This window comes from Callorhinus ursinus, unplaced genomic scaffold (genome assembly GCF_003265705.2).
Source record: "Callorhinus ursinus isolate GAN/ISIS: 27379988/994484 unplaced genomic scaffold, GSC_fseal_2.0 scaffold15, whole genome shotgun sequence".
Classification (NCBI taxonomy): Eukaryota; Metazoa; Chordata; class Mammalia; order Carnivora; family Otariidae; genus Callorhinus; species Callorhinus ursinus.
The window spans coordinates 4,154,135-4,171,965 of NW_027397077.1; the positions used below are offsets into that span (position 1 = coordinate 4,154,135).

The 17,831-nt window shown below is 46.7% G+C and overlaps 1 protein-coding gene across 1 annotated transcript; it reads left to right on the forward strand.

Annotated features, from left to right (window-relative positions):
* Positions 1-8,926: 8,926 nt before the first annotated feature.
* On the forward strand, positions 8,927-17,831 carry CRIPTO (cripto, EGF-CFC family member). The gene is made up of 7 exons (XM_025885624.2): positions 8,927-9,130; positions 12,566-12,658; positions 13,382-13,434; positions 13,520-13,645; positions 14,080-14,194; positions 14,287-14,396; positions 15,535-17,831. The coding sequence occupies exons 2-7, from the start codon at positions 12,624-12,626 to the stop codon at positions 15,648-15,650; spliced, it is 555 nt and encodes a 184-aa protein (XP_025741409.1). The 5' UTR covers positions 8,927-9,130; positions 12,566-12,623; the 3' UTR covers positions 15,651-17,831.

The window sequence follows — 17,831 nt, forward strand, 5'->3', positions numbered from 1 at the left end:
TCAGCTGATAATATGATCTGTAGGACATGTGCTGATAAACTATCTATCTATTCTATGTGACTCAGCCCGGCATGAGACAAAACACATTTCAGAGGGGAGGGCTTGGCACGGGGCAAACGATGAGCTGGCCAATGTGAGCCCTACAACCCGGGATTACCGTACCTCCCTTTTCACACAGGCCGTCCTGAAGCGAGTCAAGTAAAATAGGCCAGAGAGAGCCCTGTGTTCTCTGCACTCCGAACTAGGAACCACATGAAAAGCAGGATCAGGGTGCCATACGATCCAGCGAATGTAAAACTGTTTTCAATGTTTGAAGCTACAGCTATCACAGGTCTGGATTTCACCTTGTTTTTCCTTTAAAGTTCCTAAAACATATGTGAATTTAGGTTCTCTTTAGCGATTTTACTAACTGGGCAAAGATGCTTTGCTGAGACCCAACATTGTGACAATGTGACAGTCAGTTAATCAGGAATTGCTCCCACCTTACTGCATCCCCCCACCCCCCAGGTCCCCCTCCCAGCCCCCACCCCTGCCTGTTCCAAGAGGGTCCCTACAACCACCCCCACTTCCGAGCAACAGACTCCTTATACACCTTCATCCTAGACAGAAAAACACCCTTTGTCTAATATAGACATAATAACTCTAACTACAAAATAGTTGGATTTTGAAGGGACTATATGTTCTATGTGTTGACATTTATAATTAAATTATCATTTTATTAATGCAATCCCTATCAAAATACCAACAGCATTTTTCACAGAACTAGAACAAACAATCCTAAAATGTATATGGAATGATAAAAGACCCCAAATAGCCAAAGCAATTTTGAAAAAAGAAAAGCAAAGCTGGAGGCATCACCATTCCAGACCTAAAGTTATATTACAAAGCTGTAGTGATCAAAACAGTATGGTGCTGGCACAAAACCAGACACGTAGATCAACAGAACAGAATAGAAAACCCAGAAATAAACCCACAATTATATGGCCAATTAATTTTCAATAAAGCAGGAAAGAATAGGCAATGGGAAAAAGACAGTCTCTTCAACAAATGGTGTTGGGAAAACTGATCAGCTACATATGATCAAAGAATGAATGAGCAAAAGAATGAAACTGGACCACTTTCTCACACCATACACAAAAATAAACTCAAAATGGATTAAAGACCTAAATGTGAGACCTGAAACCATAAAAATCCTAGAAGAGAGAGGCACCTGGGTGGCCCAGCCATTAAGCATCTGCCTTCGGCTCAGGTCCTGATCCCAGGGTCCTGGGATCGAGCCCCGCATCGGGCTCCCCACTCCGCGGGAAGACTGCTTCTCCCTCTCCCACTCCCCCTGCTTGTGTTCCTGCTCTCACTATCTCTCTCTCTGTAAAATAAATAAATAAATTCTTTAAAAAAAAATCCTAGAAGAGAACACAGACAGTAATGTCTCTCAGAGCAGCCATGGCAATGATTTTCTAGATAGGTCTCCTGAGGCAAGGGAAACAAAAGCAAAAGTAAACTATTGGGACTTCATCAAAATAAAAAGCTTCTACACAGTGAAGGAAATGATCAAAAAATTAAAAGGCAACCTACAGAATGGGAGAAGATATTTGCAAATGACATATCAGATAAAAGATTAGTACCCAAAATACATAAAGAACTGATACAATTTAACACCCCAAAAAACAATCCAATTAAAAATGGGCAGAAGACAAGAACAGATATTTTTCCAAAGAAGACATCCAGATGGCCAATAGACACATGAAAAGATGCTCAACATCAGTCATCATCAGGGAAATGCAAATCAAAACTACAATGAGATATCACATCTGTCAGAACGGCTAAAATAAAAAACACAAGAAACAACAAGTGTCGGTGAGAATGTGTAGAAAAAGGAACCCTCGGGCCCTGTTGGTGGGAACGCAAAGTTGTGCGGTCACCGAGCAAAATAGTATGGAGTTAAAAATAGAACTGCCCTACAATCCAGTAATCACACTACTGGGTATTTACCAGAAAAAAGACAAAATCACTAATTCAAAGGAAAACATGCACCCCCCTGTTCATAGCAGCATTATTTACAATAGCCAAGATATGGAAGCAGCCCAAGTGTTCATCTTATTCGGCCATAAAAAAGAATGAAATCTTGCCATTTGCAATGACATGGAAAGAGCTAGAGAGTATAATGCTAAGCGAAGTAAGTTAGTCAAATACCACATGATTTCACTCATATATGGAATTTAAGAAACAAGACAAAGAAGCAAAGGAAAAAAAGAGAGAAACAAACCAAGAAACAGACTCTTAACTATAAAAAACAAACTGCTGGTTACCAGGGGGAGGTGGATAGGGGGTGGGTGAAATACGTGATGGGGATTAAGGAGCACACTTGTTGGGATGCGCACTGGGTGATGCATGGAAGTGTTGAATCACTATGTTGTACACCTGCAACTAATATAACACTGCAAGTTACCTATATTGGAATTAAATTTTTTTAAATAAGGTTTTTTATTTTAATAGACAATAAAAAATTTTTAATAAATTATCATTTTAAATTGTATGCCAAATTGATGGGAATCAAATAAAACTCTGTGACAGTATTAAATCCTACCTCTAAAGTGTTGGATATGCTTTTTATTACTTAGAATTTGAATAGTATTTTTCTCTTTTGCTACACAATGTAAGTTTCCTATTTAGTGATTGTTTCCTTTGGTTTTTGTTTTGTTTTGTTTTGTTTTGTTTTGTTTATGGTGTTCTGAACCAAAGAATATAAATTGAAAAGCTAGTTTCAGGTCAAACACTACTTAAATACTTTTTCAATTTATAAGAGGGCTAACTATTCAAAAGCTCAATCATATTTAAGGGGAAAAATATTTTCCCCTACCAATACATTCAAATACAATAGGCATCCTTTATGATGCCAGGGTTAGAGAAGCAGGTCATTGTTCAGCCCAGGCTCCTCAGCCTGCAATGTGCACCCAGATAGGATTGAGAAACTTAGCAAATAAAAATACTTTCAGTTACATTTGAATTCCAGATAAACCACAAGTAATTTTTTGATATAAGTATGTTTCCAATACTGCATGAGCCATACTTAAAAATTATTTGTGGTTTATCTGGAATTTCAATATTCCTGGGTGTCCTGTATTTTATCTGGCAACCCTCCACCCAAACCACCTAGGATCTTAGTGAGTGCAGAATCTGACGCAGGAGGCCAGCGAGGGGCTGAGTCTGTCTCCCTAACAAGCTCCAGGTGATGCCGAAGCTCCAGGTCCGGGGACCCCAGCACAAAGGACCCTAAGGACCTGGAATTAGCTCAGTCTGAGACAGTGGTACCCAGGTGGCCCGGGTGGACCCCTCTGTCCCTAGGAGGTTCTGACTCCATCTGGGGTGAAGTCCAGTGATCATAGTTTAGCATGTTCTACAGTGGCTTCTGATTCACAGGCAGGGATGTGGATCAGGAAGTATTTTAAAATACACAATGTACTTATGTTAATAGAGGGAACTGTTATTACTGTATTAAACTCACTGCCGCATCTCTTGGCTGTGTCCGGAAAGAACTTCCAGGGGTGCCTGGCTGGCTTGGTCAGCAGAACATGTGATTCTTGATCTCAGAGTTGTAAGTTTGAGCCCCTCCTTGGATGTAGAGATTACTTAATAAAATCTTTAAGAAAAAGAAAAAGGAGAAAGAACGGAAGGAAGGAAGGAAGGAAGGAAGGAAGGAAGGAAGGAAGGAAGGAAGGAAGGAAGGAAGGAAGATGACTGGGTGGCTCAGTTGGTTAAGTGTCTGCCTCCCGCTCAGGTCATGATCCCAGGGTCCTGGGATTCAGTCCCACATCCCACATCAGGCTCCCTGCTCAGCGGGGAATCTGCTTCTCCCTCTCCCCCCTGCTCATGCTCCCTCTCTCTCTCTCTCTCAAATAAATAAATAAACTCTTAAAAAGAAAAGAAAAAAGAAAGAACGAACTTGGAGTTTCTGAGCTCCCGAGGGGCAGCCCTGTGGTCCCCGTACAGTCCCCAACTCTTACACAGTCTTATTACCAACCTCAGCTGCTTCCTCACAGCTGGGCGCTTTCTTAAGCACTTCAGCTCCAGCTGGCCTTGGAGCCTCTCACCAAATGCAGTCCGCAGCTTCGGCGTCTCCCCGGGGACCCCCAGGTTTGCCTCCGATCTGAGGGGGCCCCACACACAAAGCCGCCCAGACGTCCACGGGGCCCGAGTGCTCTCCTCACCGCCATTCTGAGCCTGGGATGCCTGTGGCAATGCTGAGTCACACGCACTACAAAGCCTTCTTCCAAGTAAATCCCTGGTGTCACACGCCTGTCGTCACTGTGATATAATGATAGAAGAATGAAAAACCCAAAATGTTAGCAACCGATTCACGCTACTGCAGTGACTGTTCCCAAATGCTTCCCGCTGAAGAAGGAGCCCCTGCTTCACCGCTTGGCAGGTGCGGCTAAAAGCCCCCGAGGAAGGCTGCCCTGCCCCCATCTTACAGTAACTTACATTAACTACATGACCCAATGATACTATTTGGGATACACTGGGTGCAATCAAAATATATTACGAAAGTTAATTTTAGCCGATTCTCTGTACTTTGCCAACGTGACCAGCCAGAACATTTAAGCTCCCCTCACCACCAAGACGGGCCACGGAGAGGGTTGAGAACCCAGGCTCAGAATGTGGCACCCTTTCGAAGACTTTCATGAAGTTTTTCTCAGGGAGGAGGCCAAACCTCTTCCCAAATACAGTTATTCAACTGCAGGAGGCCAGAACGCTGATCTGTGCCAGGTCCGCCGCTGGGAATACTGTCATCCGTATCCTGGACGCGGACCACACATCCGTGCGGTCCCCAGGCAGTCTGGACGTAGTGCTCACCGGCGCCCCCTGGAGGACGGTTTTGCCGATGACCGGGCTCTATTAAGAAACCCAGGGACGCATTGGTCATTCCCACTCAGCCAAACTGTAATGATCAAGAATGCCAATCTTCTGGCGCCTGGGTGGCTCAGATGGTTAAGCGTCTGCCTTCGGCTCAGGCCATGATCCCAGGGTTTCTGGGATCGGGCCCCATGTCGGGCCCCATGTCGGGCTCTCTGGTCGGCCGGAGGCCTGCTTCTCCCTCTCCCTCTGCCTCTCCCCCTGGTTGTGTTCTGTCTCTCTCTCTTTCAAATAAATAAATGGAATATTAAAAAAAAAAAAAAAGAATGCCAGTCTTAAAATTCCCATTGGAAGCTCTTCGTGTGGGCTGGTGCAATTGGAGGTGGAGCTACTTCTGTTTAATTTTTTTCATGTTTGTTTTTTTTAATTTTGGTACTATCCTTATGATTAAAATGATACACACACACACAAAGTTAAAACAAAACAAAACAAAACAAAAAATACACATCCCACGAATCATTGCTCACACTGTTTGGGTGCCTACTGTATGCCAGGCACAGTTCTGAGTGCTTGATGACATATCTAACCTTGGAAAATACCAGAAACAAAACAGGAAATAAAATGTACCGCTGTCCTTAACATACCAGAAATGACATTCAGCATTTTCTATTATCTCGTCACACACTGGCCACCACACCAACAGAGAGGCATTACTCCATTCGTTTCACTGAGCAGGCTCCGAGGCCCAAGGATACCCTGTTCTCAGCTGAACATGGGAACACCAGTGACCTCCCTGAGATACCGTGCTGCATCCAGAAGCCTGTTGACGCTTTCTTTATACATGGATCTCCTTTTTTCTAAGTCCTTAGGAAACTAGAAATAGCACATTGCCCTCAGAGCGAGTCACTACTCCCTCCTCCTACGGAATCTCGGGAGAGCCTGCAGATTCAGCCTGCCCAGCCCTCGCGCCCACTTCTCCAGCCGCTCAGCGGAGCATCACTCAAGGCCCGTGCGTTTCTTGGCTGATTTATTACAACAGTCGCTCCCAGCTTCGGTACCTCTGTCGCCAGAGATCTTCCCAAACACGCAGACCTGCTCAGGTCACTCTCCTGCTGAATTCTTCATAGTGCTACGTTAAAGGCAAAATTCTGTGTGCCGGCACACAGTAGGAGTAAGGAATGAATGAATGTCTGAGGGTTGTTTGACCTGCCTCAGGAGGGAAAGAGATATATAGAAAGGCAGTGATGGGGTGCCTGGGTGGCTCAGTCGTGTAAGCCTCTGCCTTCAACTCAGGTCATGATCTCAGGGTCCTGGGACTGAGCCCCAGGTCGGGCTCCCTGCTCAGTGGGGAGCCTGCTTCTCCCTCTCCCTCTGCCGCTCCCCGTGATTGTGCTCTCCCTCTGTCAAATAAATAAATAAAATCTTTTTTTAAAAAGGTGGTGACATTTGTCAAATGCCTGAATGTGCTAGAATTATAGTAGGTGTTTATCTAATAAAGATATAAGATATCTTATAAAATATAAGAAGCCTATAGTAGAGCATCTCTGTGGGCAGATGTTCATATTCCCATTGTAGGAGGATAATGCAGGATAATGAAGCTGAGGCTTAGTAACCTCTTTAAAATAGGTTAAATGTGCCCAGGGGTATGCACTCACCTTCCGCCTTCCACCTGCCTTCAACATATTTGTTGAGAAATCCCAGGAAGCATGGCCTTGGGTGTTGGCATCAGTCTGACACAGTGTGACCTGGAACATGGACACAAGGACCACTCACAGGGGCGCCCGGGTGGCTCAGTCAGTTAAGTGTCTGCCTTCAGCTCAGGTCATGATCCCAGGGTCCTGGGATCGAGCCCCATGTCGGGCTCCCCGCTCAGCAGGGAGTCTGCTTCTCCCTCTCCCTCTGCCCCTCCCCCCTGCTATGCTCTCTCTGTCAAATAAATAAATAAAATCTTAAAAAAAAAAACAAAGAGCACCCACAAATAATGCTTCATAAACAACGTCCACATCAATGACAAACAGAGCTCTAGGGAAAACGCACTCAGGAAAACCTGAATGGCTTATCTAGAGATGAAATAAGACAATGGATTTCCAACCTGGTGATTTTCATAAGTGGATAAGGAGAAAGGTAAATACATACCCAGAAATTGAAATGGGAAAAAAAAAATCACCTTTTTTCCCTATTATTAAAATCTTGAATTCACTACAGCCTTGCTCTAGGCCAAAGGATCCAGTTCTGGATGAGCTAGTCTGCTCAGGGTCCTGTCTTTCTGATTAATCCCCCTTGTGGACTTACACTGTCAGATTTATCAGCAGCGTGCCTGTTCACATACTGTCTCCATCCATTCGGGCTGCTATAATAAAGTACTGTACACAGGGTGGCTTATGAACAACAGAAATCTGTTTCTCACGGCTCTGGAAGCTGGAAGTCCAAGATCAAGTGGAGGGCACAGTTGAACGGGGGGGCCCTCTTCCAGGTGGCCCACTTCTCATTGTTGACCTTGCATCTAGTGCCCTTGTGAAATGTACTTACTATGTAAGTTGGCTAGGGCTGCCATAGCAAATACCGCAGACCTAGGGGCTTCAACAACAGACATCTCTTTTCTCACAGTTCCGGAGGCTAGAGGTCCAAGATCAAGGTGTCAGCAGGTTTGGTTTCTTCTGAGGCCTCTCTTCTTGGCTTGCAGGTGGGTGTCTTCTCCCTGGGTCACATGGTCTTCCCTGTGTGTGCACACACCTCAGCCCTAATCTCCCCCTCCTTATGAGAACACCCGTCATATTGGATTAGGGCCCACCCACATGAGTTCATTTTAGCTTAACGACCTCATCAAAGGCCCTATCTCCAACAGTCATTTCGGAGGTTCTAGGGGTTAGGACTTCAACATATAAATTTCAGGACACACCAATTAAGCTCAGAACACTTCTCAAGTCCCATAATTTATCTCTGGAGTCTTTTGGATTGTTTACATGTAGAATCATGTTATTGGTGAATATAGTGTGTGTGTGTGTGTGTGTGTGTGTATGTGTTCTACAAGAAGAGACAAAGAGGCGAACCAAACAGAGTAAGACATTAAAAACAAAACAAAACAAAACAAAACAAAACCCTCACACCACATGAACAAATGATTCCTGATGAAAAATGCCATTGTAGAGCAGTAATGTAAGAATGATCTTTCCAATGAAGTGGTGCTGAATCTTTGTGTAGATTCAATGCAACGGGCACCACACAGCAGTGAATAAGAGCAAACTACAACATGGATGGCTCCCCCCCAGCATAACGTTGAGCAGAAAGAAGCAGACACACACACACACTTGGGATTAGATAAAGTTCCAAACCATGGAGAAACCAATCTATGGGATTTGAAATGAGAAAAGTAGTTAGCTTTGGGGAAGTGGGAGGTGGACTTCTGGGGTTCTAGTAATATTCTTACTCTTGACCTGGGTAGTGGTTACATAGTACTTTGGAATAATTTATTAACCTACAACCCTTGTTATTTGTACATTTTTATGAGTGCATAAACTTAAAATTTAACTTCAATTAAAAAAAAAGTTCCAAAGTGTTTGCATTCATTCTATATTGCTGGGTAACAAATTCTCACAAACTCAGTGGGTTAACACAACATCCACTGATTAGCACGGTGGTGGCCGCAGCTCAGAAGGGCAGCCTGGGGGCTGTCTCCAGAATGGGGCACACTTCAAAGTTTCCCGGGGCCATTTGCATCCAGGAAGCCTCACTGTAATTGATTTCTGATACGATTTGGGATTTGCATTTCAGCCTTGGACTTCCACTTGCTCTTAATCCATTTCAAAACCATCAAGAGCTGTGAAGAATGCCCGGATGCAATCACATACAAAATCCACTTAAGAAGCACTTTTAAATGAGATTCTCCAGGTCTTGTGAAACCAGCTCTCTGCTGGAGCCATGACTTGGTCAGCAGGGCCTCAGGAAGTGACCGCTCCCTCCCCATCAGCAGAGTTTTGATAAAAGTAAAACGGCACTTGGCATAGATTTCTGGGCTTGTCTTACGGCAGAAGGAGGGGGTGGTTAGGGAGCGGGAGCCCCAGTCTCGGAGATCCCATCTCCCCCACTGTGCTCAGCACAGAATAGCCAGTCAGTAAATATTTGTTGAATTTGATTAGAAGAACTGTTTTGGTGGGAAAGAATTCTAAACCATAGCCACGTCTAAAAGTCTCAGTCAGACTTTTCCAGTAAGTACATCAAGATTATCTTGTCTTCTGTACGGTGAACTCTCCTGAAGAAGTTACCCAGAATGGGCGAGGTTTGTAGCACGCAGGATTTCTTTTTCTCTCCTGGATTGTTGGGGGGAGGGGCATTCTTTGTCGTATCTTCTGGCTCTCGATAGGGAAAGCGAGTTGTTTGCCTGTGGTGCCTCTCAAAGACCTTGCCCTCGTCCCACCCCCACTTTGAGAAATGGAGGCTAAAACGACATTTCCATCAGCCAGAGGTGGGGCAGATGGGGTCAGATTAGCACCGGCAGACACGGGACGGGAGGCTGGGGAAGGTGAAATTCTGGCACACCAGGTTTCTGGACCTCCTAGTCTGTGGGGAGAAGGCACAGGGGGAAGGGTTGGTGAAAGACAGGAAAACAAGCAGTTTACAATACAGTGTTGATAAGATAAGGTGAACTCCAGCAGTGGGTGCCAGGCCAGGGCTCTGGGCTAACCAGAAGCTGGGGAAGGGCTTCCCAGAGCAAATGGCAAGAAAGAAGCCAGTTCAAGTTCCCTCCAAGAACTACCTGCCAGCTCATGGAGAAAGAAATACAAGATCCAATAAACCCTGGGCAACAGTATAAATCCAAATAATGAGATACTCTTTTTACATACAGAATTAGTAAAACTTAAGAGGCTTTTTGCAGCCAGCTGGTTAGGAGAGGGATGTGGGGTGGGGGAGCAGAAGTGGGGGATATGTAGAGACTGGTGCAGCCTTCTTGGAAAATGATTTGTGCATGTCTACCCTTCAACCACGCGATTCCATTGCTAGGAATTTGCTCGCTAGGAAATCTTTCTCTCTCTCAGCAATAAGGCTGTGTCGCTTTCTTATCTTTGTGTGTCCACTGGAGACCCACTTTTCATTTCCTTCAAGAACTTTGCCTTTGCATTCACAGCGTGGCTAACTGTTGGGCAGGGGAGGCTTCGCTCGCAGCCCGTCTCGGCTTTGGACGTGCCTTCCTCACCAAGCTTCATCATTTCTAGCTTTTGTGGCTTTTTGTTTTTTTAAAGATTTTATTTATTTGACAGAGAGATACAGCGAGAGAGGGAACACAGGCAGGGGGAGTGGGAGAGGGAGAAGCAGGCTCCCCGTGGAGCGGGGAGCTCGATGTGGGGCTCGATCCCAGGACCCTCGGATCATGACCTGAGCCGAAGGCAGACGCTCAACGACTGAGCCACCCAGGCACCCCCATTTCTAGCTTTTGATTAAAGGGAAAGACATGCGACTCTTCCTTTCCCTTGAACACTTCGAGGTCGCCGTAGGGTTATTAATTGGCTTCATTTCAATATTGGTGTCTCTCGGGGACTGGGAGGCCCGAGGAGAGGGAGAAGACAGGGGAACCAGTGGCCAACGCAGGATTGCCACAGACCTTCAATTTGTACAAAACAAAACAAAAACAAAAGAAAGCAGTATCTGCAGAGTGCAATACAGCGAAGCGCGCGATAGCAGGAGGCGTGCCTGTACTGACTTTCTTTGCACTCTGCTTCTTTGCAGTTCCTAGGGCTGGGTGGTTAGCCTTTTCCTAGACACTGCCCTCCCCCGCATCCAGCTTCCAAGAGCTTCTAGCTAAGCTCCCCGTTCCCGATGCAACTCAGCATGCCACCTGAAGCTTTTAACAAGTCAAAAGGCCACACCGGGAGCTGAAGCTCAGCAGGAACCCAACAGCCGGCTGCTTCTATAGTAAAGTAAATGGGCTGCACCCCACCATTGCTCTGATGGGGCCCTACTCCTCAGTAAAAATTATTTTAAATTTAATTCCCCCAAGATGCAGGTGTGGAAGCCATTAAGGGCTCCTCTCAGCACCTGTGGCCCGTGGTCTGCGCATGGGGGACACTGAGCCTGAAGTGGCCCCGATGCTGCCCGGTCCTTTCTGCCACGGGGTGACCTCGATGGACAGAGATGGGTGAAAATGGCACAGAGGGGCACCTGGGTGGTTCAGTCGGTTAAGCGACTGCGTTCGGCTCGGGTCATGATCCCAGGGTCCTGGGATCGAGCCCCCAGTCGGGCTCCCTGCTCAGCGGGGAGCCTGCTTCTCCATCTCCGTCTCCCTCTCCCTCTGCCGCTCCCCCTGCCTGTGCTCTCCTGCTCTCTGTCAAGTAAATAAATAAAATCTTTAAAAAAAAAAATAGCACAGAAAAGCCTCACACCCGTATGCCCCGCAGCAGTGGGTAAACGACAGGCTTTTCCTTCAGAAATTAGAATTAAATGATATCTGGAACTACTCATGATTTGGGGCGAATTACATCATCTGGAGCGCCAAGATGGTAGGTGGGGACTCCGACTCAGGGACACGCCTCTCCAGCGGCAGCCTCAGGGGGCTCCCAGGAACCACCAAATAACCACTCGTAGGGGTAACACAGGACCCAGAATAGGGGGTTCATTCCGGTGTCTTGGGGAGCCAGGCGGAGCCTCCACTTGCAATTCCGGCCCGCCTGGAATTTACACTCACTCACTCACAGGGGGTCAGGAGCCCCTGGGATCCCCTGGTGACCCTGAACTTCCCCTCTGAGAGCTTCCTAGTCTTTGTCCTCCCGCTGGTGGAGACACCCAACTCAGCCACCTGAGGACACTCAGGACCGAGCACCAGGCTCAACACGCCTTTTTTTGGGAAAAACGAAGATGAAATTCAAGTAAAACTTGGCAATAAAGTATCAAACTCCCTGAGATGAGACTTTTCGGTGGTGTTGAGGGTTTCCTAATTAAAGCAATCATTTTGGGGGCGCCTGGATGGCTCAGTCGGTTAAAGGGTCTGCCTTTGGCTCAGGTCATCATCCCAGGGTCCTGGGATCGAGCCCCCAGTCTGGCTCCCTGCTCCCTGCTCCCTGCTCCCTGCTCGATGGAGAGCCGGCTTCTCCCTCTCCCTCCGCCCCTGCCCCCCCCCCCCGCTCATGCGCTCTCTCTCTCTCTCTCTCTCTCTCACTCCCTCTCGCAAATAAATAAAATCCTTAAAAATAAAAAAAAGCAATCACTTTCTACCCGCTCCTCCAATCTGGAATCACCAACTGCACAGAACAATTGATTTGCTTTTTTTTTTTTTAAGAGTAAATCTGATTTTTTTTTTTTTTTCTAAGAGGCAACCAATGATAGAGGCATTTGGGCTAGTTAACCAGTTTAACAAGACCCCGCCTTTTCCATCCCACTTTGTCCCAGGTCTTCACCGCCCTCACCTCAGCCCGGGAGAGGCTCCGCAGGGTGATGGGCGTAGGTCTCCGCCCACTCCCCCCCCTCCCGCCCTCCTGCAGGCCCTCCCCACCGCTGGCGTGGCTGTTGAGAAAGGAGAGGCCAGGGCCGGGCTGGCTCCCCAGCTAAGGTCAAAGCATTCCTTAGGACCCAGCTGGGTGGTGAGCCCCCAGTCTCCCAGACATCCTGGCTCCTGCTCTTCCTAAGACCTTCTGGGGAAAGCGTATTTCTCATCGGGGACACTCTTCTTTCTGAATTCCCATTTTCACTTCAGGAAATTCATGTTTTCCTTTGGGTGTTTTAGCAACGACCATGAATGAAAGCCATGAGGACCTTTTTTCCCCCTTAACCTGTTAGGAGCTATGGACCGCAGAAAAATGGAGCGCTTCTCTTGCAGGTATGAACCTATCCTGAATGTGAACTTCAGGGATGCTGTTTTTTTCCTAAAGACCCAGAACTTCACACTTAACAGAGTTCCGTCCAGCTTTGCCGTTGGTTTTTTTAACATTTTCAATGGGGTTAATGGCGCGGCCTGGGAGATAGATGACTAGCGTTTTCCTCTCTTGGGTAAGAAAAGATCAGTATCAACAACCAGATTAAAAATCTGCTCCTGAGAAGTTTCAAGGCATAGATTCAGTATTTGCAAAACTGTGAAGAGTTATAGGCGGGATTTGTTTTAACCTGAAAATCTTTCAAATGGCCGGTTTAAATGAAATCGTTTGTAAAATGTGATTCACTGATTACAGAGAATGTCATGCAGTCATTTTTAAATTCTTATATGAAATCTGACAGCAGAATATGCGTTCTGTGAAATCGAAGCTAAAAGATTTATGCCTACTTAAAATTATGGCTCTAGGAGGACAGAGCCTAAGAAGTCATGATACAGATGGAAAAGAATTGCCTTTTAGGTGATTTTTATTCTCATCGTGTTTCTTGATGTTGTTACATGAGTTAGCCATTTGAAAAGAAAGGAAGGAGAAAGAAAGGAGGACTCTACAATTTCTCCCTAGTGGTCTGTGGTCTTGTCCTTGTGCTGGGAAGACCCAGGTGTTAACTCTGTTAACGCAAAAGGTTTTATTTGCCTTGTTTTGCTAACGGGTGTCTGATTTCGTCTTCCCAGTGTGATTCTGATCATGGCCATTTCCAAAGCGTTTGAACTGGAATTGGTTGCTGGTGAGAGACTTTTTGTCATTTTGATCAGCAGCAATTGTCACCGGGCCTGAAATCCTGAGCCCACCGGTTGATTTTTGTCATTTAGGCTTGGGTCACCGTGAACTTGCCAGGAGAGAGCCTCCCTTAAGAGATGACAGCGTTCGGTCCCGGGAGGAGCCTGCAGTCCGTCACCGGTCTTCCCAGTTTGTGCCGTCGTTAGGAATCCAGGATAGTAAGACCCACCTGCCTTAGATCTACTGCGTGCTATCACCGTCCTGGTCCTTCCTGTTAACTCTCTTCCTGATGCTCTTTCTCCTGGGTGGCAAGCTGATTCTGGAGCTGGGCAGAGGGATGGACCGGGCTTGGCCCTGGAGCCTAGTCCGGCATTGTGTACTTGACCTCCGGGGGATGCACTAAGTTTCCCTCCTGATTCCCAGGGCTCTGGGAACCACCCCTGGCCTGAGGACGTAAAAGCTTTCTCTGCTCGGAGGCTCAGGTAGCAGAACCACACTAAAAAGCAAGCGTGCTGTTCTGTGCGGTTCACAAGATTTAGACATCTCCAAGCACTGGGGAACCCAAGCCCTCAGCACTGTGTTAACCTTTGCTCCCAGGAGCTTAGCTTTTCAGTCCCCCCCACCCTCTCAGCCACCTCTCCTTACATTTCAGGTAAGGAGTTAAACAGAACTTGCTGCCTGAATGGGGGAACCTGCATGCTGGGGTCCTTCTGTGCCTGCCCCCCCTCGTTCTATGGCCGCAACTGTGAGCATGATTCCCGCAAAGAGTAAGCCATTAAAGGGGGCAGGGTGGGCGGAGAGGAAAAGAGGCAGGAGTTAAAATCCGTATGCATCGCCTTCTCTGTTCCTTCTTGCCCAGGAACTGTGAGTCCGTGCCCCATGACACCTGGCTGCCCAAGGGATGTTCCATTTGTAAATGCTGGCGCGGCCAGCTTCACTGCTTTCGGCAGACGTTCCTACCGGGCTGTGGTAAGCCATAGTCCCCTCTTTTGTCCTTTCAAGTTCCTCGGTTGTTGTGGCCACTTGGTGAGGGGGGAGGGGTCTCTCCTCTTACCCACGGCTTGCTAGATCCTGGCAGCCGAAGGGCTGCTTACTAAAAGCATCAAGGGCTCCAGATGGGGTGGTCACGCTGGTGTCCCTAATATCTCATGCCTCAGAAATGTCACCTTCCAGCTGGAGAGTTACGTCAAGGCTATTTGACGTGTTATAGTATGTAATCTTCTACACAAGAAAACACCAAGAGGTGCTCTTGGGGGTTCCTTCCCTTTGGGCAGGGAGACCCAGACAAGCTCCAGGCAGACAACTCCCAACTCCTGCCCTTCAATTCCACCAGAGGCTTGACCCCCACCCCCGTCTTGTTCCTCAGGAACTTCCTCATGGATCCTCAAGGCCCCCCCCCACCCCGCATGGACCCCTTGGTGAATGGTCCCAACCCTCTCACCTTGCAGATTTTTATTGATTTGAGGAAAACAGTAGCGAGAAGGACAGGGACCCAGAGGAGAGGGTTCTCACCCTGCCCCGCCCTGAGCCATATTTCTCGGTCCCCCCAAGTTCAGAGGCCTCTCAGAGTTCTGACCCTGGAGATGTTAGAAATTGCACATGGTCAGGATGCTTCACTTGAGTACAGGTGGGGAGCCCTGACCCAGATGGGGACTGTGGCTTTTCCACTTGCATCCTGGCTGTGTCAGGCCCAGGATAGGTGTTTGGTAAGTGTGAACGGGATGACTGGAGGGGTGGAGACTGTATTTTCTTCCTGGAACTTGGGGCCCAAAATGTGTTGTCTCCTCCTCGTCGATGCCTAACCAAGTCCTGCGGCACCCCTGCCATTGAAGGTGCCACCAGCTGGGGTAAGTTTCCAGGTGTGAGAGCACATGTCCAGGGAAAACCCAAGTTAACGGTAGGCCTATGGCGACTTTTGCTGAAAGAGTTGTTTTTTTTTTCAGGGGAGCCTGAATTCCATGTGATTGGTACTCTTGGTCCCATAAGCATAGCTCTACTCATCAAATGTTGAGTCCCAACTGATTTTTGGCTGGTAGAGATGTGCAACGTGGGCAGGATAAACTGCTGGAGGGATTTCCTTTAATGACCAAGTGTCCCTACCTTTCAGATGGCCACGTGATGGATGAGCACTTCCTGGTCTCCAGGACTCCAGAATTAACACTGTCTTCGGGCACCATTTTCTCGCTAGCTGGCGTCTGCCTTGCTCTACAAAGTTACTGTTAATGGACATTTGCATATGCAATATTTGTCATGTGAGTTTCATAACCTGTAAAGGCTGTCCTTCCAGTGTCCTAACTGAGAGATGATCATTTGTTAGTTGCCTTGAAACAGCGAATGGATTTTTATCATGGTCCCTAACATTTTCTTCAAGTACCAACTACTTTCCTCTGCCCTGCCCTCTCCCAAAAACTTCTTTAAAAAGTCAGCTAGGGCGCCTGGGTGGCCCAGTTGGTTGGGAAACTGCCTTCAGCTCAGGTTATGATCCTGGAGTCCTGGGATCGAGTCCCACATGGGGCTCCCTGCTCAGAAGGGAGTCTGCTTCTCCCTCTGACCCTCCCCCCTCTCATACTCTCTCTCTCAAATAAATAAATAAAAATCTTAAAAAAAAGAAGAAGAAAAATAAATAAATAACAAGTCAGCCATAGGGGCTGCTGGGTGGCTCAGTGGGTTCAGCTTCTGCCTTCAGCTCAGGTCCTGATCCCAGGGTCCTGGGATCGAGTCCCACATCGGGCTCCCTGCTTCGCGGGGAGCCTGCTTCTCCCTCCATCTGCCTCTGCCTGCCGTTCATGCTCTGTCTTGCCCTTTCTCTCAAATAAATAAATAAAATATTTTTAAAAAAAAGTCAGTCATATCTACTCTGTGACCAAGATCTACATTTCTTGATACACGTATCTCTACCAAGGGTTTCTTACTATTTTCCTTTAACAATTGAATTCTATCTTCAGATTATTAAAGGCTACTCCTAATGTGGAACTGAGGCTTTGAGTAGAGTTGACCAAAATCAATTAAGACCTCATTTTTATTTTTTTAAAGGTTTTTTTATGTATTCCTTTGAGAGAGAGACAGAGAGCACACAAGCAGGGGGAGAGGCAGAGGGAGAAGCAGGCTCCCCGCGGAGCCAGCCAGGAGCCCGGTGCGGGGCTCGATCCCAGGACCTGACCTGAGCCGAAGGCAGACGCTCAACCATCTAAGCCACCCAGGCACCCCAAGGCCTCATTTTTAAAAAGAAAGGAAAGGAACAGTCTGTAAAGAAAGCAGACAAGAGTGCAGAGAGCAGATACTGGAGGTGAGGGACTGGATGCTGAAGTATTAGAAGTGTGCGTATGTGTGTGTGTACCAGGGAGACTGGGTAGAAAAGAGGAAGCAAATGGGAGAGATATTGGAGAAAACAAAATGAATTACTTGGTTGATGATTAGATGGGCCCAAAAAGCAAGTTAAAAAGCTAAGTTGAAAGGCAAGTTTCTTTTTTTTTAAATTTAAATTCAATTAATTAACATATAATGTATTTGCTTCAGGGGTACAGGTCTGTGACTCATCAGTCTTATACAATAGCCAGTGCTCATTACAACACATACCCCCCCAATGTCCATTACCCAGTTACCCCATCCATCCACCCTCCCCTCCAGCAACCCTCAGTTTGTTTCCTATGATTAAGAGTCTTATGGTTTGTCTCCCTCTCTGGTTTCATCTTGTTTCTCAAATTCCACACATCAGTGAGATCATATAATTGTCTTTCTCTGATTGACTTATTTCACTTAGCATAATACCCTCTAGTTCCATCCACATCGCTGCAAATGGCAAGATTTCATTTTTTGATGGCTGCATAATATTCCAGTGTGTGTGTGTGTGTGCGTGCGTGCGTGTGTGTGTACCACATTTTCTTTATCCATTCATCTGTCAGTGGACATCTGGGCTCTTTCCATAGTTTGGCTACTGTGGATATTGCTGCTATGAACATTGGGGTGCAGGTGCCCCTTCCAATCACTACATTTGTATCTTTGGGGTAAATACCCAGTAGTACAATTGCTGGGTCGTAGGGTAGCTCTATTTTCAACTTTTTGAGGAACCTCCATACTGTTCTCCAGAGTGGCTGCACCAGCTTGCATTCTCACCAGCAGTGTAGGAGGGTTCCCAAAAGGCAAATTTCTATCATCTATAGAAAGTTGTAGAAGACAAGGACACCCCCTTTTTTTCTCAATGCATTGTAAAGGGGATGGAGTCTTCCCTGGAAAAAAATTCTAACTAAATTTCTCCAACAAGAGAGCTTAATAAATTACGTTTTCTCCATACCTTGCAAGTATTTTAACTTGCAAGAGAGAAAATGTTCACAATATATTTTGTTGTAAACCAGGTGATAAAACTATGTATTTTAAAACTGCATTGTATATGTGAGTATGCCCAGT

Coding starts and splice junctions, on each gene's coding strand:
- CRIPTO (XM_025885624.2), top strand. CDS start 12,624: ATGGACCGCAGAAAAATGGAGCGCTTCTCTTGCAG. Junction 12,659..13,381: donor ATGGAGCGCTTCTCTTGCAG/GTATGAACCTAT, acceptor TCGTCTTCCCAG/TGTGATTCTGATCATGGCCA. Junction 13,646..14,079: donor GTCGTTAGGAATCCAGGATA/GTAAGACCCACC, acceptor CTTACATTTCAG/GTAAGGAGTTAAACAGAACT.